General features: G+C 39.8%; 1 protein-coding gene across 2 annotated transcripts in view; it reads left to right on the forward strand.

Moving 5' to 3' along the window:
* Nucleotides 1-2,267: 2,267 nt before the first annotated feature.
* LOC126175676 (serine-rich adhesin for platelets) overlaps nucleotides 2,268-25,384 on the forward strand; it is a 140,290-nt gene continuing 117,173 nt past the window's right edge. For both annotated transcript variants that reach the window (XM_049922600.1, XM_049922601.1), the window contains exons 1-2: nucleotides 2,268-2,444; nucleotides 14,630-14,738. In XM_049922600.1, coding sequence (XP_049778557.1) covers nucleotides 2,286-2,444; nucleotides 14,630-14,738 — 268 coding nt within the window. In that variant the 5' untranslated portion in view covers nucleotides 2,268-2,285. The remainder of the gene's footprint in view (nucleotides 2,445-14,629; nucleotides 14,739-25,384) is intronic.

Here is a 25,384-nt window from a genome sequence, read left to right on the forward strand (position 1 = left end):
TCCTGCCTCGCGCATGGATGTGTGTAATGTCCTTATGTTAGTTAGTTAGGTTCAAGTAGTTCTAAGTTCAAGGGGACTGATGACCTCAGATGTTAAGTCCCATAGTGCTCAGAGCCATTTTGAGCCTAAAATGGAGCGCAAATTATCCAGACTATATTCCACCATTGTTTCGTAATTAGAGTACTTTCGACTTCCAACAAACTTTAAACGTAATTTCAAACCTTTTCTCTTTTACATGCTTAACGTCAAGTATTTAACACATTGACTCGCTTGTAAAGTAATCACGCGTTTGAAGCTGTTTTATGCAAGGGAGTTAGATTCCTTAAGGAATTGGGGTTCAACTATATATATATAAACCACGGAATAATGTAGATAGAGAGTTAAAAATTGACACACATGCTTGGAATGACATGGGGTTTTATTAGAACCAAAACAAAAACAAAACAAAAAACGTTCACAAAATGTCCGACAGATGGTGCGTGAAAGATCTCTTGCGCGCGTCGTTTGGTGATGATCGTGTGCTCAGCTGCCACTTTCGTCATGCTTGGCCTCCCAGGTCCGTGCGATTATTGGCCTTGGGGCTACCTGAAGTCGCAAGTGTATCGTGATCGACCGACATCTCTAGGGATGCTGAAAAACAACATCCGACGCCAATGTCTCAACATAACTCCGGACACGCTTTACAGTGCTGTTCACAACATTATTCATCGACTACAGCTATTGTTGAGGAATGATGGTGACATATTGAGCATTTCCTGTAAAGAACATCATCTTTGCTTTGTCTTACTTTGTTATGCTAGTTATTGCTATTCTGATCAGATGAAGCGCCATCTGTCGGAAATTTTTTTTTAAATTTTGTATTATTTGGTTCTAATAAAACCCCATGTCATTCCAAGCATGTGTGTCAATTTGTACCTCTCTATCTACATTATTCCGTGATTTATTCAGCTTTCAAATTTATACTGACTTTTTGATCACCGGTATATATATATATATATATATCAAAAAGTCAGTATAAATTTGAAAGCTGAATAAATATATATATACCACGGAATAATGTAGACAGAGAGGTAAAAATTGACACACATGCTTGGAATGACATGGCGTTTTATTTATATATCCAAAATAGTCGTCGGAGATTTGTCAATTATTTGACACAGTTTAATTTACTGTACAGTGTTGGATTTTATAACGAGGTGTAATTGGTGCGAACATAGTCATCGGGCTACGCGACGATCACACTGTTACCATAACACTTACTTCGCATTCGCATGTTTCGGCAACTCGCAACCAAAAGATCATTATATATACGAAGACAGTAACTTGTTCTCGAAAGAACAGTTACTGCTGATGACCGTGCAGCTTTTCCCTGGAATAAAGGATGACTAACTTAAAACCTCAGCTGCTGACAGGTGTTGTTGATATACCTCGATGTGGACAGCTGAAAATGTGTGCCCCGACCGGGACTCGAACCCGGGATGTCCCGCTTACATGGCAGACGCTCTATCCATTTTTTTTTAATCTCATTTTGTTCTAGATTGTTCGTTGAATTTGTTCGTGGTGGACGTCCGATGACGCCCGTTCAGGTTGATCGTTCATTCGTTCACTCAGTTTTTTTGTTACAGAGGGTAGCTAAACCCTCTGACCGAACACGCCGAGCTACCGTGCCGGCTAGCCATCTGAGCCACCGAGGACACAGATGAATAGCGCGACTGTCCAACTGTCCACAATTCTTTATATGTATTGTATATATAGTTAAAGGCTACCCAGCCATTGACCTTCGTCTGTGCGAATGCGCACAGGTTGCCCAAACTCTTACGGGAATCGCCAAAGCGTGCGCGAGTAATGAGTGGTTGGGCAAATGTCTATAAGGTACAATACATATGTAGAATTGTGGACAGTTGGGAATGTGAGTCTCACGGGAAGCGTGCAAGGGATAAGTCCCTGCAGTCGCGCTATTCATCTGTGTCCTCCGTGGCTCAGATGGATAGAGCGTCTGCCATGTAAGCAGGAGATCCCGGTTTCGAGTCCAGGTCGGGGCACACATTTTCAGCTGTCCACATCGAGGTATATCAACAACACCGGTCAGCAGCTGAGGTTTTCAGTTAGTCATCATTTACAAAAGATCATTCTGTCAACTCAACCAAAATTTCACAGGAGTCCAGTCTCACACTTTAGCCCCATCCTCATTTTTATGCACCTACATTTCTCGCTACGGCAGCTGACAGTGTACTGAGTGCCGTGGTGTCGGTGTGTTGCAGCGTGAAGAGGCGGCGCTGGCAGCGATGGCAGAGGCGGTGTCGGCGGCGCGCACGGTACGCCTCCGGCGTCGCGGACAACCGCCGTCGTTCGGCTTCTGGCTGCGCGGCGGCAGGGAGCACGGCACCGGCTTCTTCGTGTCGGCCGTCGAGCCGCGCTCCGACGCTCAACGCCGAGGGCTCAGGGTAGGCCTGACACGCCAGCTAGCGTCCGCGAGGGAAGATGGGGAGGGGTGGGGGTTGCCTATTCATTCACAATTATTCATTACAGAATTTTCAAGTATTCCTAAAAATGTTTGCTTCTAGTTTTACGGAACCGCAAATTTAGAACGCGGGGAAAGGCAGCACAAACATTGGGTAATTTTGTAATTTAAAAGTGTCTGCTCTCGTAACAATGCCGCCACAGGGCCAAGGCAGTGTTTCTCTGAATAGTCCGTCTGTAGCTGATGGGACCAAGCCCCTACCACGCCGTAGCGGAGAAGCGAGGCAACTGTCCCCTAACTGAAGCAGCTGATCGCCGCCATTTGCAGGGGTGAATCCTAGTATTGGGGTTGTGATCTGAAGTATATGAGACGCAACAAGAGCAAATTGAAGCACAAATTAAACACGTTTGTTTAAAAAAAATACTGAGTATTCGAGTCTATTTTAAAAGTGTACTTAAATGAATGAAGTGTCCTAATTTCCGAAATATGTCTGCATAGAGACGCGAAATTTAAGAATGTAAGGCTCTTCCCGGACAAGGTGGAGCGAGTTTACATCGAGTTATTTGCATTAGAAAATTACATGAAACTTTTAAAGTAGCAGACAGTACGATTATATTTGCACCTAACTCCCTTGCCATTGCCATTGCAATATTAGTGGAAAGTCCATCACAAGTACCAGCTAACACACGGACATTTACATCATACAACATTGTAATGGCCATCTCCAGTAACATGTCACTGTCAGTAGCGTTAATAAACGAGATTACTTTATCGTTTACTAAGTTTTTAGCTTTTAGTTCTTCTAAAATATTTGCTAATCTGAAAACCTTCTGCGTCTGTCTTTTGCACTTTTTGTTCACTGTATTTAACTTAGTCTTGTATTGCACAATTTTTGCTTCCTTCCTTTCTTCACTTTTTTCGCACTTTTGCTTCAGCTTACTTGGGCTTGATGGAAAGGAATAATTGTCGTCTCCAGTGTAACCAGAAAGGTGCACATCCACACACACGTTTTCTGCTGTCTCAACATTTCTTGGCTTTGGAGGTTTCCTTGCCTTGGTAACGTGGAAAATGAACGTTCAAAATTATACACACTGACAGTATTTCCACACTATTTAACCTAGGCCTATATTGCACGATTTCCAGGACACTATACCTTTTTTAAATGAGTTGGACATCCAAATACTGTCGGTATAGCATCCTGCTTCAGTTGACATCTATTTACATAATTTTCCATGTAACAATTCTCTTCAAAATGAAGAGAGTACAGCAAATGATTTGCTGTCGGTTGGAAATTCTCTGTCCGAGTAGCAACTATCCATTTCCCATTTAGAAAATCATTTGTAAGGGGAAACCTAAACAAAAACAAACGCTCATGATGTATTATTTCGCCATGAAAATACCATATACAAGTAATAGAAAGTAACAAACAACCAGAAATGACTGACCTGTGACATGTAACATTGTTTCCGTCTTCGTCTTTGCTTCCATTCTTACTGTTACAATTAAAAGCAGCACACGAACGAACCATGTTTACGCACTGTTTCCCTGCAAATAGCGGCTGCTATCATGTTCAATGTGAGAACGCGACACTAGCGCCAATGCGCAATCTAGATTTTATTTACTAAGTGTGTGGATAGGACGGTGATAATTTTAAAAATACCGGAAATCCGATATATCGATATTTATCAGCGTCCCTCGGTATATCGAAAAAACGTATCAATACATCGATGCATAAAGCGTAGTTTACACGACGACACTAGGTTGCAGGCAACTACGCTACCGGCCACTGCGAATGCGCGTCGCGCGTTTGCGCAACTTGTTGGTGAAACTAAACACTTTCGGCGGGTTCCAACTTTGGCGACACTAGTCGCGTGCGTTTTGAGGTTATGTGTGTTCGTAGAGTGTAGACAAACTGAAATATGAAGTGGAGAACGGAGAATAATGTTCACTTTTTGGATATCTATGCTTTGCATAGGTGTTGGTGAGATTTCAGTGATGCTGATTACAAAAATAAGCAACATGTTGCTGCCGCTGAGACCTTCATGTGCGATCATAACATAGATGGTTTGACAATATCTGAGCTGCAGGGTAAAATTTATTGAGTTAGGAGCACATATACAACTGAATTAAGAAAAATACGAGCAAGTGAAATTCTAGCTGTGGCAATGCTATCGTCTACAAGACTAAAATCCCATCGTTCGAGTTGGCCAACTCTTTGTTAAGGAATGTTGTTCACAGGAGGGAAGGCTACACAAATTCAAGAAGCTGCGTTCTTTATTCAATATTCATCTATTTAAAACGTCGCTGCAGTGCTCCCCATTCACATATGTTAGAATTTTGAAATATTGCCACTCTACAGATCTATCTTCAAGAGAGTAGTTTGCAAATCATTCTCTTCTTAATGCGGCCTGCTTCGAATAATTATTGTTGATAATGTTAATAATTATTACTGTCAATGTTAATAATAATTGGTGTTAATGAAATAGTGTTATCACCAACTAAAACCGTATCTTAGAGCATGCCTAGTGTTCTCGATTGTAATGCACGCAATATGATATGTAATTTCAGTTCTGGCGACAGTGCTTCATGCATTACAGTACCTTTATTCCTTATCGCTCAAATAACTCTATTGAGAAGAAATTTGAACAGTTAAGGTGACTTTCTAAGATAATTAAAACAACTATTTCGATTTTCCGTTATAAATTATTTCAGCAAGGATACTGAGCAATCGAGCTGACTTCTTCTCTTCGTCCAGTCACGAATCGAAACACGTTTCTTATTTTCTTCTTACGCAGCGATTCCACGCAGCAAGCTTTAACTCCATCGCAACTGGTGCGACGTGCAGCTGCCAAAACTTTCATTTCAGACACTACTCAGGGACCCACAAAACGACGAAACTGAAGTGTATACGGATGTCGCCGTGTCTACAGTCATCTATGAAACCACTTGCGTGCAACCCATTCCACGCAACGAGTGGCGCATGTCGTCGTGTAAACTAGGCTTAAGACATCTGCATACCTACTTATAAAGCTACCGGCTGCACATTGTAAATATACTGCTGGTTTTAGCGCTGTATGTATAAGTACTGATTTATTATTAGATATACCGTACATTAACAAACTAGCAGCCTCTCTGTCCCCTCAGATAAAGAACTAAAGGGAAAACGATGCACGTTCACACTTGGCGATAACAACTGTGCTAACAATGCTGACTGCATGTAAGTGGCACACTAAAAGGTGTCCGATGGGTCCATCATTCGGTTTCCTCACTTATCGGATTTGTCCAGAATACTTCCTTGCTTTTTAATTTCTGTCAACGCCAACGAAATAGCAGTTGTAGTGTCAAAATTGCGTGTTGAGGTTAAATGTTTCAATTTCTGTTGGTAGCGTCGAGAGCCGATTACGTCAGCATTTCCCGTCACATGTCTCTGGCCACCGCAAAGACCAATCTTGTCATTCAGATTTTTGGTAATCATTTTCAGCAACTATTTTCGAAGAATGCCGATGTGAATAAATAACACACTAGTTGCGTCATAAATTGTTTATTTGCTATTTCTTCTCATCGGAAATCTTCTTATTCCATTCACACCGCCACCTCAAAGTACAATCGGATTTTTGCTTTTGGGCCACCTATACTTGCTTCACACAAAAGGTCAACACGTGATGAAAGACCAAAAAGTAGTAAGAGTCCTTCACACAGTGAAAGTAAAATTATGTTCCACTGCAATTTCAAAAGAACAGCTTTAAATATTTACAAACAACTGCTAGAAAGAAATACAAAATACTCGTTATTGCCGTTTTGGTATCGATATATCGGTGAATATGTGTGTGTGGTGGTCTTCAGTCCTGAGACTGGTTTGATGCAGCTCTCCATGCTACTCTATCCTGTGCAAGCTTCTTCATCTCCCAGTACCTACTGCAACCTACATCCTTCAGAATCTGCTTAGTGTATTCATCTCTTGGTCTCCCCCTACGATTTTTACCCTCCACGCTGCCCTCCAATACTAAATTGGCGATCCCTTGATGCCTCAGAACATGTCCTACCAACCGATCCCTTCTTCTGGTCAAGTTGTGCCACAAACTTCTCTTCTCCCCAATCCTATTCAATACTTCCTCATTAGTTATGTGATCTACCCATCTAATCTTCAGCATTCTTCTGTAGCACCACATTTCGAAAGCTTCTATTCTCTTCTTGTCCAAACTATTTATCGTCCATGTTTCACTTCCATACATGGCTACACTCCATACAAATACTTTCAGAAATGACTTCCTGACACTTAAATCTATACTCGATGTTAACAAATTTCTCTTCTTCATAAACGCTTTCCTTGCCATTGCTAGTCTACATTTTATATCCTCTCTACTTCGACCATCATCAGTTATTTTGCTCCCCAAATAGCAAAACTCCTTTACTACTTTAAGTGTCTCATTTCCTAATCTAATTCCCTCAGCATCACCCGACTTAATTCGACTACATTCCATTATCCTTGTTTTGCTTTTGTTAATGTTCATCTTATATCCTCCTTTCAAGACACTGTCCATTCCATTCAACTGTTCTTCCAAGTCCTTTGCTGTCTCTGACAGAATTACAATGTCATCGGCGAACCTCAAAGTTTTTATTTCTTCTCCATGGATTTTAATACCTACTCCGAATTTTTCTTTTGTTTTCTTTACTGCTTGCTCAATATACAGACTGAATAACATCGGGGAGAGGCTACAACCCTGTCTTACTCCTTTCCAAACCACTGCTTCCCTTTCATGTCCCTCGACTCTTATAACTGCCATCTGGTTTCTGTACAAATTGTAAAGAGCCTTTCGCTCCCTGTATTTTACCCCTGCCACCTTTAGAATTTGAAAGAGAGTATTCCAGTCAACATTGTCAAAAGCTTTCTCTAAGTCTACAAATGCTAGAAACGTAGGTTTGTCTTTCCTTAATCTTTCTTCTAAGATAAGTCGTAAGGTCAGTATTGCCTCACGTGTTCCAGTATTTCTACGGAATCCAAACTGATCTTCCCCATCGGTGAATATAACATTGCTAATATATATCGATATTTTATGGAAGAAATATCGATATTTTATCAACAGTTGAATGAAGGCAGAAAAAGCAGCGCACTTGTATGGCCATACTTTGTGCACATCTTACCAACAATGATAGCTCTGTATACCTCGATTGATGATAATGACGGTGTGGTCTATAAATACATCCATCTATAGTTATGTGAAAACCCCACTTTTGACTTGAAATTTTATTGCCAAACATACATGTTCACCATTGCATTTTCTATTTGGTTGCCTAAATTAAATCTATGTTTATTGTAGCATGTGCTCCTCAACTCTACTTCCCAGCATTTTGGTGCAGTCTCAGTAATTGTAGTCCCAGGCTATACTATATTTCATTGAACTTTTTCCACCAACCCAAAGTCTGCGTTATGGCCGTATTGCAGTTTTCTTTTGTGGCAACTGTCTCTGGTCTGGTAGCCCACTGCCTCTGATGTGTCAGTGCTCTCTTTTTTTTCTTTTTCCTAACAAGTGGTTACCACAGTAGAGTAGGTATTGGGATCGAATGTAAACTATTGTTTATAAACACGTGCTTCAGCTGCTGCCCGAGGGCGCCAGATTCCTACATTATTTGTGCATCATGCCTCAACATGCGCTGCCACGTGTGCCTTGTTATTCCTTTGAGGCTTGGTAGACAGTATGCCAGTAATATTAAATCACTGCTGTAGTAAATGGTAGACTTCTGGACTGAAATCGTGTGTCTTTGTGGATTTTCATTTAGGATAGCCTTTGTTACCATTATGAAGTTGGTAACGTTTGAGGATTATCAGCAATGTTTCTGAATTCGGCAACTAGCTTGTTCTAGCAAGACAACTGTAGTTTATCCAAAAGGGAACCCTTGGAGCTGTGGAAATTGTATTGCAGCATTCTAACTTTTAACATATATGATGTCTTCAGCTAGCCAGTAGCATGACTCTTGGCTGTGTGGTAAGATACTCACTCCAGTATGTGTTACGTACAGTGGACAGTGCTGGCTAAGCTCACTTATTTCCAGAATCGTACCCAGCATCGATTGTAATTGGATAATATCTAGTGAGGTTATCATGGGGTCCAAATGTGGTTGAATCTGGGTGAAGTTGAGCTTCAAAGGTCAGTCAACAATGTTGACCAGGTGCTTTAATAGACTGCCTGGGTCAGGAATTGTAGTGGTAGAGTGCTTCAGAGATAACTTGCAGAATATTGTTTATAACTTTCCTGATTATGCCGCTGTAATAGGGGCTAACTTCAACTGCCAGGTTGCGAGTGTGCCAGAGACATTATTCTGAATGTGTTGCCCAAACAAAAATTACTTCGAGCAGATCATTAGAGAACCCACTCTTGAAGCTATCATCTTAGATCTAATAGCAACAAACAGACCTGAAATTATCAAATCAGTTACTGTAGAGGAAGGTATGAGTGATCATAAGATTGTGATAGCAACTACTACTACTGGCATTACAAGGAATGTTAAGAAAGATAAGAAAATTTTTTGCTTAGCAAGATTGCCAAGATACAAATTGCAGAGTTTCTGAGTAGTCAACATCAAGTAATAGGTGCCGCAGACGAAGATGTGGAGCACAAATAGAACAAATTCTAAAGCATTGTTCAATATGGCGTAGACAAGTACGTTCTGAGCAAGATATTAATGGATGGGGAAGATTCATGGTGGTTTCATAGCCATGTAAGGAAACTGCTGCATAAAAAAAAGAGCTTCATCACAGATTCAAGAGAAATCAAAACCTAAAGCTGTAAATGAAGCGAAAATGAAAATAAGAAGAGCAATGAGAGAGGTGTACAATGACTTTGAAAGTAACATTTTGTCAACCGATCTGACTAAAAGCCCTAAGAGTTTTCGGTCTTACATAAAATCAATAAGCGGTTCGAAATCAAGTATTCACTTACTGTGGCCTGGCACTGAAACAAGATAACAGAGAAAAGGCCAAAATACTGAATTTAATCTTCCAAAATTGTCTAAGATCATAATCCGGGCCCTCCTTTCAATCATCATATGAACTGCGAAATGGCAGATATTGAAATAACCGATTGTGGAATAATAAAGCAACTAAAATTGTGTAGCAGTAGAAAGGCATCAGGACCAGGTGAGGTACCTGTAAGGTTCTTCAAAGATTGTGTGAAAGAATTTGCTCCCCTTCTAGCAGCTGTTTATTGTAGTTCACTGGAGCAATGAAGAGTACCTAGCGACTGGAAAAAAGTGCAGGTCATTCCCATTTTCAAGAAGGGTTATAGGAAAGATGCACATAATTTTAGGCCCCTATCATTGACGTCAGTCTGTTGTAAAATTATGGAACATATTTTATGCTAAAAAATTATGACATTTTTAGAGAACAAAAATATCCTCTGTAAAAATCAACAGCCAGCCGGGGTGGGGTAGTCGAGCGGTTCTAGGCGCTACAGTCTGGTACCGCGCGACCGCTACGGTCGCAGGTTCGAATCCTGCCTCGGGCATGGAGGTGTGTGATGTCCTTAGGTTAGTTAGGTTTAAGTAGTTCTAAGTTCTAGGGGACTGATGACCTCAGAAGTTAAGTCCCATAGTGCTCAGAGCCATTTCAACCATTTAAAAATCAACAGAAATTCTGCAAACAGAGACCTTGCAAAATACAGCTCACTGTTTGTCCATGAGATCCGTAGTGCTGGGGATAACTGTGCTTAGGTTGATGCTGTGTTGCGTGAATTCTGGAAGGCATTTGACACTATTTCTGAACTGCCGTATAGTGAAAAAATACTAGCTTATCGCGTATCGGACCAGATTTTTGACTGTATTCAAGACTTCCATACAGATAGGACTCATCAAGTCAGTCTTAACGAAAAAAAAGGGCAGATGTAAAGATAATTTCCGAAGTACCCCAAGGAAGTATGATTGGACTGTTAACTGTTTACAGTGTGTATAAAAGAAGGAGGGGAGAGTGGGGCACATTGAACAATAAAAAATATTTCTCCGTGTTGCTCATCCAATAATTTTATTACAGAGTTGTGATTTACAGATGTTACAGTTTAATCATTCAAGTATCAAATGGCCTTATATGATTGCATTGTCATTAATTGTTTTTTAGCTGCAGGCCTTTGTAGAAAATTTGGTAAATGGTTCATTGTGCCCCACATGTGGGGTACAATGAACCACTTTATACAGGTTCAATGAAAGAACCTATTTAGCATACAAAGTAAGTGTAAATATACTTTAAACATAATGTGTACATATATTCCATGTGTGAATCATATAATTAAATCTGTAGGCATACAATCATGTTACTTATTTTGGAATTACCAAACATCAATGGACTTGAAGCATGTTACTTATTTTGGAATTACCAGACATCAATGGATTTGAAGCTGATTCCAAATTTGAAATATGATTTTTGTCTCTTTGTCACATCATCAGTAGCAGATCATGGGAGCACATAAAGTATGTTGCTATCTGGAACAAAAGCTTCACCTTTTACTTGATTCTTTCTCCTGCTCCACAGAAAATGCCTTACGATTGTCATAGTTTGGTGTCAATCTTTCTCTGGAACCGCATTTCATGTCTTGAGCATATCAATGAAGAGTTGGGTAAGGTATTAGATGAGATTGAGCTGTTTGGTGAACTGCCATGCTCTTATTAAGAACATCCTGTACAGCTTCTTGCATGATGTAATGGTCAGTTTTACCTCTGTCCTTCTTCTTGCAGTATGAAAGAACCATCTTCAAACCTGATAATATAAAACAGGACTGCTGAACGTTTGTGATTTAAAAGCCTTAAATTCCTGCACATATGTTTTACCCATGCTAAGGAAACAAAGTACAGAGTGCTTGTATTGGACAATTAAAAGATTCCTGGGGCACCATGAACCATGGCTCATTGTACCCCGGGAGAGCTTGGTTCAATGTGCCCCAACAGTACATATTTCAAACAATGCTCATGTGAGGTTATGTATGAACATTGTTAATATTTGAAGATCTATATCATTAAAATACAGTATTGATACTGTTACAATGACTTACTTTCTCTAAAATTTGGTGACAAAGGACTGAACAAAATTCAATCTATCTATGGCGAGAGTGGATGCAAGGTAAAATGTCCATATTTATGTTTAAAAAAAAGGGGGTTTCTTGGCCTCACCGATAACACAGGGACGAAATTTCTTTGCTACGTGCTCCACCGTGACACTTACCACCTTCCATCCTCAGGGTGTGATTTGGAAAAAAGTTTGTAGAAAAGTTCAGTTTCGTTCATATTGAACACATCACTCCAGCCATACTTTTCCCTCACTCGGTCGAATTTATGCAACCAGCTGTTCGCACATTCTTCATCAACCTTTATTTGATAAACCACAAATTTGTACATATTAAATTGAACGTTTCATTTGGAACTTAAGTCTTTGACGCCTACATTTTTGGCGATCTCATTTGCTTTTGTCGTAGGGCCACATAAAGGTAGGTTAGATGCACGCATAGTGCTGAACCATTCTGGCAAAAACGTTTTTATTTCCTCATACTTAGTGCTACGAAATCCTTTAGATTTGTTTCCGGAACCTGATGCAGCAGCAGTAATGATCTGATGCAAGAACATTAATAATTTTTTCTCGATTCTTAATTATGATGTATAAAGTAGATTTGGGAATTCCAAACTGCTCTGCAATTGCTGTTTTCTTTGTACAACGGCCCACATAATCTAGAATCGTAAGCTTTACTTGTACATTTACAAAGGTCCATTTCCCCTTTGCCATGTTTCGCTTGTTACCGTTTGTAGATTTTTGTTCAGTATTCTAAATAGATTTGGCTATTACCAAAATAGCGGCCGAGATTTTAATGCACATGTTATTGAATTTATTTAAATATACCGTACATGCTGATTGTTGAGGTGATGATTGCAGCTGCCGACCTACAGTACATTAGAAACGAGTCAACAAGGGTAGTCAGTTTTGTAGTTACATTTCTTGCTTTCATTTTGGAAAAAATCAACATGTACAAATACTGTAACATCAGAAGTTCATGTCACAGAAGACCATATCAATCTGATTCACAGAGGATTGATGAATGCTGCAGGCTCTGGCAGTTGACCCAGAATGTAAATAAATGTAACATATTGCGCATACATAGAAAAAGAAATCCACTGCCAGACAACTGCACTATTGATGACAAACTGATGGAAACAGCAATTACCATAAAGTATGTAAGAGTAATTATCTAGAGCAGGAAAAGCAGATGCCAGTCCGAGATTCACAGGACAATTCTTAAGGAAGTAAATGTAACTCATCCATGAAACAAGTGGCTTACAAGAGTTTTGTTCAACTGATTCTTGAGTATTGTTCATCAATCTGGGACTCTTTCCAGATACGACTAATAGACAAGGGAGAGAGAGAAGACCCACCAAAGAGCAGTGTGTTTCATCACAGTTAACGTGAGAGCTTTGCAGAGATGTTCAACATACTTCAATGGCAGAAGGAGAATTGTGCATCACTGAGAGGTTTAATAGTGAAATTTTGAGAGAGAACATTCTGGGAGGAGTCAGACAACTTACTACTTCGTCCCCCATACATTTCACAAATGATAACAACAAGAAAATTTGAGGAATTAAAAGCTAATACAGAGGCTTACCAACAATCATTCTTCCCGCATGCCATTCACAAATGGAACAGGGAAGGGCAGATCAGCTAGTAGAACCAGAAATACCCCATGTCACACACATCATCAGGGGTATTGATGTAGATGTAGAAGCGAAATCTGTTGTCAGTTTGTTGGAAACTGTAACAACAAACTGTAAAACTTAATATTGAACCCTAGACAGGGAAGCACAAGTCTACATGGAAAATATTTTTACTTCTATCATTAGCTTTTTGAATTTCACAGTTTAACTTGGTTTACTTTTCTTATTGATATACTTCAAGTAATATTCTTACTGCATTCTTCTGTAGAATATGTTCTTTCTTTACCTTAGCTACACTGCACCAGGAGATTTTGCCTTGTGACAGTATTAAGTGGAAATATGCTAACAGTCACATCTGCAGGTCAACACCAACACACATGCATTTGTCACAATCTAAAAAGCTTAGCTACTAGTTAACAACAGTTAAAAGGGACCTGGTGAATTTAGTGGTGGCCAATTCCATTTTTTCCAATGATGTACTTCTGTAAGGAGACTTGTAAACTAAGTTCTGTGTACTATTTGACTTTAGCATATCATAAGCAGTGGTATGATCAGTACAAATAAATATTATAACTTTTTTTAATGTGACAGTTCTTTGCTAAAATACTCTTAGACTTACGTTATGTACTTTAGTATGTAGATGTTTGTTTGCATCTGACATCTGCTGCACTAATTGGTAAGCATTTCCCTTGTTCCAGTCCTTGAGAAGCAATATACTTCTTGTGTGAAGTATGAGCATTTAAAGTAGCACAAATGCAGTGAAAGTGTTTTGTTTGACAGGCTTTTACAAAATTATTTGTTAACTGCATTTGATAAGTTTAATTCCATGTGTCAGAATAAGTCTCAGAAACCAGTACAAAAATATAATAGCAGAATTGATGATGTCACGTACAAGAAGCTTTGTTAATCGTGGTAAAGTTTTCATCATTAGTGCTTTCTGTGGCTTTATATTGTAATAATCATCATATATTTGTCAAGTTTCTGCAATTTATTTCTTTATGCTTTCCCTGATTTAATGTTCCCCACAAATTAATCATCAAGTATTTGTTTACCGCAAATTCTTAATGTGTTTTCATCCTGGCTGCTACAAATATTTTCTGGTTTCACTAAATATCCTTCATTTATTAATACATTGTAGCATTTTCAAGTTGCATCTGTATCGACTTCATCAATACTCTTTGTGGCACATTGAAGTAAAATGAGCACAATGTTAATTGCCTATTACTTTTATTTCTTCTAACTGTCCTGATATGTCAGTTCATGGTGAATTGCTTTCTCTGTTATGTCCATCAATTTGTATAATATGCAAACATGGAGTGATCTGATTCATCTCAGAGTTTGTAAAAATCTTGTTAGCAGTTTTCTTTTTCACCTGTCTGTACACTGAATTTTAATTGCTTGCTTTCCTTATTTAGAAAGATGAAATCCTTTATAGCATATTTATTTTGCGTGTTTTGTGACTAAAATTCTTTTGAAATATTATTGCAGGTTGGTGATCAAATTGTCCGTATTAATGGCTTCCCTGTTGATGATGCTGTACATCAAGAGGTCTTGCACTTCATACAGCTGCAGAATCAGCTGAGTCTGAAAGTAAGAAGTAAGTGATGTCAAACATTTTAAAAACATGATTATGTTCAATGGGTCTGTTGATGGGAAGTCTAATAATGTCACATGGTAAAGCAATGACAATGTTACAAACCAAAATGTGCTGGTGCATAATTTAATCATGTATAACTTTTGGAGTGGATTGAAAGAATTCCTGTTTCTTTGGAAAATGGAGTTGTTCACTGTAGCACATGTTCATGATGTTAGAAGGCATTTGGTCTCTGAGTAACAGATCTACATGAGACCGACAAGACAAAATATGAGAGCTTACGTTGACAGATCATGATAGCTAGATATATGAGACATTTCACAACATGTACTGTATATAGAAAGGTCGCTATGGTGAGAACGTACTTTGAGCATCTCAAGTTTGGTGAAACTACCACCACTGAGTTCACTTAATATTGTCAACATAGTGTAGATTACAGGGATCATTGCAAGATGGTCCAGACTACAGTTAATTACAGGACAGCAATTATGATAACAGCTAACTTTCTGTCACAGGTTACAGTGATTAGTGTAGGATGAGTTAGGTTGATATAATGATTTGAACAGAAGAGAAGTTAATCGCACAGATAATTTTGTATATCGTTGTGTGGCACTGAAAACTATTTAAGGTGATCTGACGTGATGGATCTCCTGCAGCAGAGCCCAATTAGAGTTAGAAGAATTTTTTCAGTACATGTTGTAGGCCCTATTATTTGAGACTAGGTTGCTAGGAAGTCGAATGATTCTGATAATTATTCTAAGAATCACACATGATTAGTTGTAACACTGACATAAATAGATGAATGGAGAGATACAATACCTTATCAAAGAAAAGGAGTGGCAAGATTTTTATAGTGCTGATACAGTAGACGATAAATATAATGCTTTCCTCAAGACTTTTCTCGTGCTCTTTGAAAGTTGCTTTCCGTTAGAACATTCAAAACAGGGTACTAGCACAAACAGACAGCCTGGGTAGCTGACTAGAGGGATAAAAATATCCTGTAGAACAAAGTGGCAATTATATAAAAACGTTAGAAACAGTCAAAATCTAAATGCAGCAGCCCATTACAAACAGTATTGTAAGGTGCTTAAAAAGTTATTAGGAAGACAAAAAGTATGTGGTATGCAGATAGAGTAGCTAAGTCTCAGGATAAAATTAAAACTATATGGTCAGTCGTAAAGGAAGTGGCTGGTCTGCAGAAACAGGTCGAGGATATAGAATCAGTGCATAGTGGGAATGTCCGTGTTACTGATAAGTCGCATATATGTACAGTATTTAATAATCACTTTCTGAATACAGCAGGTGAACTAAATAGAAACCTAGTTCCAACAGGGAACCATATAGCGCTCGTAGAAAAAAGTGTTCCGAGACTGTTACCTGAAATGCTCCTCCATGATACTGACAAGAGGGAGATTGAGTTAATAATTAAATCACTAAAGACCAAAAACTCTCATGGGTATGACGGAGTATCTAGCAGAATACTGAAGTATTGTTCTATGTAAGTTAGCCCAGTACTTAGCCATATCTGTAACTTTTCCTTTAGAAGTGGTCGGTTTCCTGACCGATTAAAGTACTCAGTAGTGAAGCCACTTTATAAAAAGGGAGACAGGGATAATGTTGACAATTATAGACCTATTTCTATGCCATCGGTGTTTGCTAAAGTTATCGAGAAGGTTGTATATACAAGGTTACTGGAGCATTTAAATTCACATAATTTGCTGTCAAATGTACAGTTTGGTTTTAGAAATGGTTTAACAACTGAAAATGCTATATTCTCTTTTCTCTGTGAGGTTTTGGATGGATTTAATAAAAGGTTGCGAATGCTAGGTGTTTTCTTTGATTTAACGAAGGCTTTTGACTGTGTTGACCACAAGATATTACTGCAGAAGTTGGACCATTATGGAGTAAGGGGAGTAGCTTACAATTGGTTCTCCTCTTACTTTAAGAACAGAAAGCAGAAGGTAATTCTCCACAATATTGAGAGTGGTAGTGATGTTCAGTCCCAATGGGGCACTGTTAAGTGGGGCATTCCCCAAGGGTCGGTGCTGGGGGCACTGCTGTTTCTTATTTATATAAATGATATGCCTTCTAGTATTACAGGTGATTCAAAAATATTTCTGTTTGCTGATGACACCAGCTTGGTAGTGAAGGATCTTGCGTGTAATATTGAAACATTATCAAATAATGTAGTTCATGAAATAAGTTTGTGGCTTGTGGAAAATAATTTGATGCTAAATCACAGTAAGACTCAGTTTTTGCAGTTTCTAACTCACAATTCAATAAGAACTGATATTTTGATCAGACAGAATGGGCATATTATAAGTGAGACTGAACAGTTCAAGTTCCTAGGTGTTCGGATAGATAGTAAGCTGTTGTGGAAAGCCCACGTTCAGGATCTTGTTCAGAAACTAAATGCTGCTTTATTTACCATTAGAACAGTATCTGAAATAAGTGACACTTCAACACGAAAAGTAGTCTACTTCGCATATTTTCATATGCTTATGTCATATGGTATTATTTTTTGGGGTAATTCTTCTGATTCAAAAAGGGTATTCTTGACTCAAAAACGGGCTGTTCAAGCTATATGTGGTGTAAATTTGAGAACCTCTTGTCGACCCCTATTCAATAGTCTGGGAATTCTGACATTGCCCTCACAGCATATATTTTCTTTAATGTTGTTTGTTTTTAGCAATATTAGCTTATTCCCAAGAGTTAGGAGCTTTCACTCAGTTAATACTAGGCAGAAATCAAATCTGCATGTGGAATGCACTTCCTTGACTCTTGTGCAGAAAGGAGTACACTATTCTGCTGCATGCATTTTCAATAAGCTACCACAAGAACTCAAAAATCTTAGCAGTAGCCCAAATGCTTTTAAGTCTAAACTGAAGAGTTTCCTCATGGCTCACTCCTTCTATTCTGTCGAGGAGCTCCTGGAAGAGCTGAAAAATTAAGCAAATTCCAGTGTTACATTGTTGATTTTCTTTATTTAAACTTACGAATTGTCGCCTGAATACGTTTCTTGTATTTCATTTTATCTGTTTCTACTGTCGTGTTATAATTTCAAGTATTGACTCGTTCCATGACCGTGGAGACTTCTCCTTAATTTGATCCCACAGAACAATAAATAAATAAATAAAAAGATACAGCCAAAAGGAAAGACTCTTTCCTCCTCATCCCATCCGATAAGCCTCCCCTTACTTGGGGTTCTGGGTGACTTTTTTGAACTGTGTCCCTTTCCCTAAACCTCTCCAGTCCTTTTACTTCACCTCTCTTCCTTCCTCTTCAACTCTACTGGAAGAAGAATGAGCCACCAGCTCCGAATGCTTGTAAAAGTTAAATCCTTTTGTGCATGTATGTTCCTCGGCACTGGTTGGTGAGTATATTTATCTATCCATTTACATTATATTATCAATAACTGATTATCTTATTTTCATTGTTATAATACGTAGATCCAGTAAGACTCAAAATTCACTACATGTTGCAAATGGTCAAAAATTTTGGTGAAGGCTAGAAAGATATATCTAAATGATAACTTTTAACAAATGCCGGCACTGCCTGCAGGGGACACAGCAGGTATTGTTATTGACGTACAAATAAACTGACACAGTTCGTGTATCATAAGATTTAATGACTAGTTTCACATATCAGATTTCAGCATTCTTGAATATTGATTGCCCTGATGACAATATGTTACAGGTTTAAAGCATCACTTGGACCGTCGTGTTGATGATGAATAATGAAAACTTAATGATAGTCGCATCTGCTGAGTGAAACTGCTCTTATAAATCAAATAATAACCAGCCTTTGGTGGTTTATTTGTACAGCAAAAGATATTGTTTATGCTTCCTCTTAAAATTTAGTAAGATCATCAGTAACTGATCTGATTAGAAGTGCGCTTTATATTGTCATGGTTTTAATAATATACTCGTATTATGAACAGTTGAGCCTAATAGGTGAATTTTTCACTAATTTGACCACTTACAGCATCCTTTTCATGGATAATATTGTATTTCATTTTATAACACAGAACAAAGTGTAGCTACAGGGTGTTTCAAAAATGACCGGTATATTTGAAACAGCAATAAAAACTAAACGAGCAGCGATAGAAATACACCGTTTGTTGCAATATGCTTGGGACAACAGTACATTTTCAGGCGGACAAACTTTCGAAATTACAGTAGTTACAATTTTCAACAACAGATGGCGCTGCAAGTGATGTGAAAGATATAGAAGACAACGCAGTCTGTGGGTGTGCCATTCTGTACGTCGTCTTTCTGCTGTAAGCATGTGCTGTTCACAACGTGCAAGTGTGCTGTAGACAACATGGTTTATTCCTTAGAACAGAGGATTTTTCTGGTGTTGGAATTCCACCGCCTAGAACACAGTGTTGTTGCAACAAGACGAAGTTTTCAACGGAGGTTTAATGTAACCAAAGGACCGAAAAGCGATACAATAAAGGATCTGTTTGAAAAATTTCAACGGACTGGGAACGTGACGGATGAACGTGCTGGAAAGGTAGGGCGACCGCATACGGCAACCACAGAGGGCAACGCGCAGCTAGTGCAGCAGGTGATCCAACAGCGGCCTCGGGTTTCCGTTCGCCATGTTGCAGCTGCGGTCCAAATGACGCCAACGTCCACGTATCGTCTCATGCGCCAGAGTTTACACCTCTATCCATACAAAATACAAACGCGGCAAACCCTCAGCGCCGCTACCATTGCTGCTTGAGAGACATTCGCTAACGATATAGTGCACAGGATTGATGACGGTGATATGCATGTGGGCAGCATTCGGTTTACTGACGAAGCTTATTTTTACCTGGACGGCTTCATCAATAAACAGAACTGGCGATTATGGGGAACCGAAAAGCCCCATGTTGCAGTCCCATCGTCCCTGCATCCTCAAAAAGTACTGGTCTGGGCCGCCATTTCTTCCAAAGGAATCACTGGCCCATTTTTCAGATCCGAAATGATTACTGCATCACGCTATCTGGACATTCTTCGTGAATTTGTGGCGGTACAAACTGCCTTAGACGACACTGCGAACACCTCGTGGTTTATGCAAGATGGTGCCCGGCCACATCGCATAGCCGACGTCTTTAATTTCCTCACTGAATATTTCGATGATCGTGTGATTGCTTTGGGCTATCCGAAACATACAGGAGGCGGCGTGGATTGGCCTCCCTATTCGCCAGACATGAACCCCTGTGACTTCTTTCTGTGGGGACACATGAAAGACCAGGTGTACCGCCAGAATCCAGAAACAATTGAACAGCTGAAGCAGTACATCTCATCTGCATGTGAAGCCATTCCACCAGACACGTTGTCCAAGGTTTCGGGTAATTTCATTCAGAGACTACGCCATATTATTGCTACATATGGTGGATATGTGGAAAATATCGTACTATAGAGTTTCCCAGACCGCAGCGCCATCTGTTGTTGAAAATTGTAACTACTGTAATTTCAAAAGTTTGTCTGCCTGAAAACGTACTGTTGTCCCAAGCATATTTGCAACAAATGGTGTATTTCTATCGCTGCTCGTTTAGTTTTTATTGCCGTTTCAAATATACCGGTCATTTTTGAAACACCCTGTAGTTAACATCTTTAACTAATCTGCTTCTGTATATAGTAAGCTCAATGCTTAAAGATAGTGCGTTACTCAAGTAACAAATACAAACAAAAAAGATGCAAATAGCACAAGAGTGTTAAACAATTTCTGTAATATAATGTTTCAGGCTTGCATCAGCACACATTAAGGACCAGAAACCATTCGTAATGTCAATTTTCTGAAATCTGCCCAAGATTGTTCTTCTGTGGAAATGTCAAATAAAGGTGTTTTTGCTTTGCTTAATGTAATGTTTTCTCCAAGAGATCAGCTGTAGTTACTCTGCATTTATATTATGAAAAGGAATGGAAACTGGACTTCCCAATACTGGGGTAAACATGAAAGGGCCTACAACATATGACTTCCACATTTCTTTCAGTCAGATTTAGTGCAGCAATTGCAGAACTGCACATACTTTAACACTAAGTGTCTGTTCATATTTCTACTTTATTGTCATCCTTACCCCAGACAAAGGCTCCAGTGCAGTGGTTGGTTGGTTGGTTGGTTTAAGGTGGGAAGTGCTCACAGATTTTGGCTATGTGTATGAGGGCCTCTGCCAACTTTCAGACACCTCTACATACAAACCTTACAACCATGGTCCCATCCCGAAGGTTCAACAGTAACTCCAGCAGCTCCACAAGGGCTTAGGTGCATCCCAAACACCACAGATCTCCCTGCCAGCCATTGCATTGTGGCTGGGTACAATGCTCCCACACAACAAACCTCTGCCTTTGTTGACCAACACCTCCGAACTATTGTCTGTAATCTCACGTTCTACATTCAAGACACTGTTCACTCTCCTCCCTGCCTCTGCACAGTTTCTGTCCCTCTACCAGCAGACTCTTTGTTGGTCACTATGGATGAGACGTCCTTGTACACTAACATCCCCCATCCCCATGGCCTTGTGGCCTGGAACATTATCTTTTCCAGTGTCCTCCTAATATTGAACCCACTGCCTCTTCCTTAATCCTCTTAGCCAATGTGACCCACAATTATTTCACTTTCAGAGGCCAAATCTATAAACAAATCCATGGTACTCCCATGAGTAGTTGCATGACATCCTATGCCAACTTCTTTATAGGCCATCTGAAGGAATCCTTCTTATCCAGCCAACACTTATAACCTCTTTTCTGGCTCAGTTTCATTGATGACATTTTCATGATCTGGATTCATGGCAGAGGCAACCATTGCTCTTTCCTCCATATCCTCAACACCAACTCCCAAATACATTCCACCTCGTCCTTCTCAACTCAATGAGCTACCTTCGTAGATGTCTATGTCAGTCATCTCAGATGTCTCCATAAATATGTCTGTTCATACCAAGTGCACCAACCACCAACAGTACCTCTATTATGACAGCTGTCACCTGTTCTATGTCAAAAAGTCTTTTTCTTACAGCCTTGCCACACGTGGTTGTCACATCTGCAGTGGAAAGCATGAATTGCTGAAATATACCAGTAACCTTACCAAAGCCTTTATTAACATTCTGTATCCTATCCACCTCATCAACAAATAGATTTCGTGTGCAATCCCCTCCTCCAGCTCCAGTAAACTTGCTAACCAGTCACCAACAAGCACTCCTCTGATCACCTGGTATCACCCTGGCCATAAAAAGCACAATCACATCATTCATCAGAGGTTTGAATACCACTCATTGTGTCCTTAGGTGTGGGATATCTTACCTATATCACCCTAAGTAGTGTTCCCCCATTTTCCTGAAATACAGAATATCCTTGTGCATCCCTATTCCAGTCCTGATCCCAATCCTTCACCCCATGTGTCACGTCCTTCTGGTCTGTCCCATACAAATGCTCACCACCTCCTATCAAAGACCAATCACATCCATTTACTACTCTATAAAAGGTAGGACTATGTTAAATATCAGCTATGCTGCAATCACTGTGCAGCATTCTAGTAGGCTTGACAGGTAAGCAACTGTCTACTTGCATGAATGGCCACTGCCAAACAGTGACAAACCACAAATTTGACTATCTAGTTGCTGAACATGCCGTGCACCACTGCACAAATGACTTTAACAGCTGCTTCACTATGCAAACCATTTGGGCACTTGCTTCCAGCACTAGTTTCTCTGAATTATGCAGCTGGGAATTGTTTTTCCAGCATATCCTGTGCCTTTGCATTTCTTCTGGCCTAAATTCCTGCTAACCTGTTCCAACTGCCTCACCTTACCTTTTCCCTTCTCTCTTCTGTCCACACCTCACCTCCCCTTCCAGATCACACATTGCCTTCTCTTACCACTCTTCCTCCCCCCCCCCCCCCCCCTCCTGTCAAGTTGGTATTCTCTCTCTCTCTCTCTCTCTCTCCTCAGTCATCTCTCCCCCCTCCCCCTCCTAACATCCCTCCCCCTGTTCCTCACTCCATCCCTTCCCCCTCTCACCCTTCTTCCACCCCTCTCCTTTCCTCTCTTCCCTCCCTATCTTTCCAGTCAGCTCCATCTGTCTCTCTTTTCATCAACTTCCTCCCCCTCTCTCCCCTACTCTCACTGTCTCTTATACACTCTATATTCTGGACTGTGTTCATCTTGTTGCACAGCCACTGTCTCATCTGTGAAAAGACCTACCTCACACTACCCCTTCCTCACCTTGTGCATCCTTCTCTACCCACTCCCCAATCCCATCTACCCATGCAGTTGCTCTCAATGATCAATAATTAATAATTAGTTTAATCTCACTGCAGCTACAGGTTTGTGCATTTGGGTGTTTGTGTGGTTGTATGTATGAATGTATGATGGTGGTTTGAAAAGTTCTCCGAATCACCACGAGAGGTCAGCGCTAGTGCAATGAATATCACATGATATCCAATGAATATCACGTGATATTCATTGGAATGTTGCCTGTAAACACATGTCACATCAGTGCTCTTAGAAGAGAACTGTGGCAATGATGAGGCTCTGTTGTTGTTCCCACGTAGAGATTTGCGAAGATGGAAGAACTCGAGATTCGAGCAGTGATTAAGTACTTCATAAAGAAAGTTATGAAAGCAAAGGACACTCATGCTGATTTCCAGAATACACTGTGGGAGTCTGCTCCTTCGTATACAACTGTTGCCAACAAGACAAATGAATTTAAATTTCGTCAGTAGATATTAGATGATGATTTACACAGTGGTAGGCTAAGATGTGTCACTACTCCAGAAATCATTGCAAAAGTGCACAAAATGTTCATGGAGGATTGCCGCTTGAAAGTTTATGAAATTACTCACGCTTGTCAGATGTCATCTGAAAGGGTTTATCACATTTTAACTGAAGGATTAGAAAAGAAAAATTTTCTGCAAGATGGGTGCCGCAAGTGGATCAAAAACGCATGAGAATGGACATATCAGAACAATGTTTGGCCCGTTTTAGTTGAAACAAACAAGATTTTTTGCACTGGTTTGTGAGCACAGATGAAACTTGGGTGCACTACTATACCCCAGAAAAAAGCAGTGGAAACATGCTGATACTCTGCCACCAAAGAAAGCAAAGGCAATTCCTTCGGCGGGAAAGGTCATGGCATCAGTGTTCTGGGATGTGAAGGGGATTCTGTTTGTAGATTATCTCCCCACTGGGCAAACAATTACTGGAGAATACTATGCTAGCCTCCTGGACAAATTTGCAACAAAATATACTTGAAAAAAGACCAGGTTTAGCAAAGAAGAAAGTCATCTTCCATCAAGACAATGTGCACCCGCACACATACCATCGCCATCGAAAAATTACACGAACTAAGGTATGAACTGTTAATGCACTGGCCTTAGTCACCTGATATGGCTCTGTCGAGCTTTCATCTCTTCCCAAAACTGAAAATTTTTCATGGTGGATGAAGATTCACTTCAAACGAAGAATTGATAGCCAGAGTCGACAACTATTTTGCAAGCCTGAAGAAACTCATTTTCAAGATGGGACCAAGGCAATGGAACATCGTTGGACGAAGTGCATTAATCTGTAAGGATACTACATCGAAAAATTTAAAAAAAACATTCAGTGATGTAAATACATTTTTTCTATTCTGTTCCGAGAACTTTTCAAGCCACCCTTATATTTGCTTTTAGTACTGAAAGAGCAAGAGCTTAATACTGTTTTCTGTTGCACCACACATCAGTCTCCTGTAGGTGAGTGGTTGGCTTTCCTTTATTTTCCATATTATTTCTACCTTCTGTCCGCCTGTTTAGCTGAGTGGTTACGTGCTTGCTTCCCATGCAGCGGGCCCGGGTTTGATTCCCGGCCAGTTTGGAGATTCCCTCTGCTCATGGACTGGGTGTTGTGTTGTCATCATCATCATCTCATCCTCATTACTGGCATGCAAGTTACCCAATGTGGCATTGATGGGATCTCCCGGCCAACAATGCCACATGCTCATTTCATTTCATTTCTGCCTTCTAGGATAAGTACAGAAATGATTTGTACAGAAATGATTTGTATTTTTCTCGTATACTATCACATACATACGTTGAAATTGTTCCTTGCAATGCCGGCATTGTATTTTGAGAGTAGTAGTAATTATACTGATGCTTATGTATGCTTATTCTCCCTCTGCTGTTTTTACTCATTTCTGGTAATGTTCATTTGGTGTTGCCAAATGCCAGCTTCACATCACATATTTATATTCCAAAAGTGAGGTTTGTTCAGGAGCAATATTCTACATTCTGTTTATGCTATCACAGACTGATTCTCAAAGTGTAGATGAAATCTGAAAAATTGAGAAAGTTTTTATAATAAAGCCCTGCCTCATGTAATTTCATTGTGTCACATATGCTTTTATGCCCACAAACAAAACCACATGGTTTACCATATTGACTTTTGAATGTTGAATTCTGCATCACATCTGTTAATGACCTTCTGCCATGGCCTCCATATATAAAGTCCCCTCCATCCCACCCCCCTCCCCACAGACTGCTCAGCTTTTACATTCCATTCATGTCTTTTCCTCATCCAGAAAATTATCTATTCTATTTTAAGCATAAATCACCATGCACAGTAATTCTAGCACAGTTTCATTAATATGAAACTAAAGCACACCCAGGCAACCTTTCGCGTATAGTTCTTT

The sequence above is a fragment of the Schistocerca cancellata genome, chromosome 3, assembly GCF_023864275.1.
Source record: "Schistocerca cancellata isolate TAMUIC-IGC-003103 chromosome 3, iqSchCanc2.1, whole genome shotgun sequence".
NCBI lineage: Eukaryota > Metazoa > Arthropoda > Insecta > Orthoptera > Acrididae > Schistocerca > Schistocerca cancellata.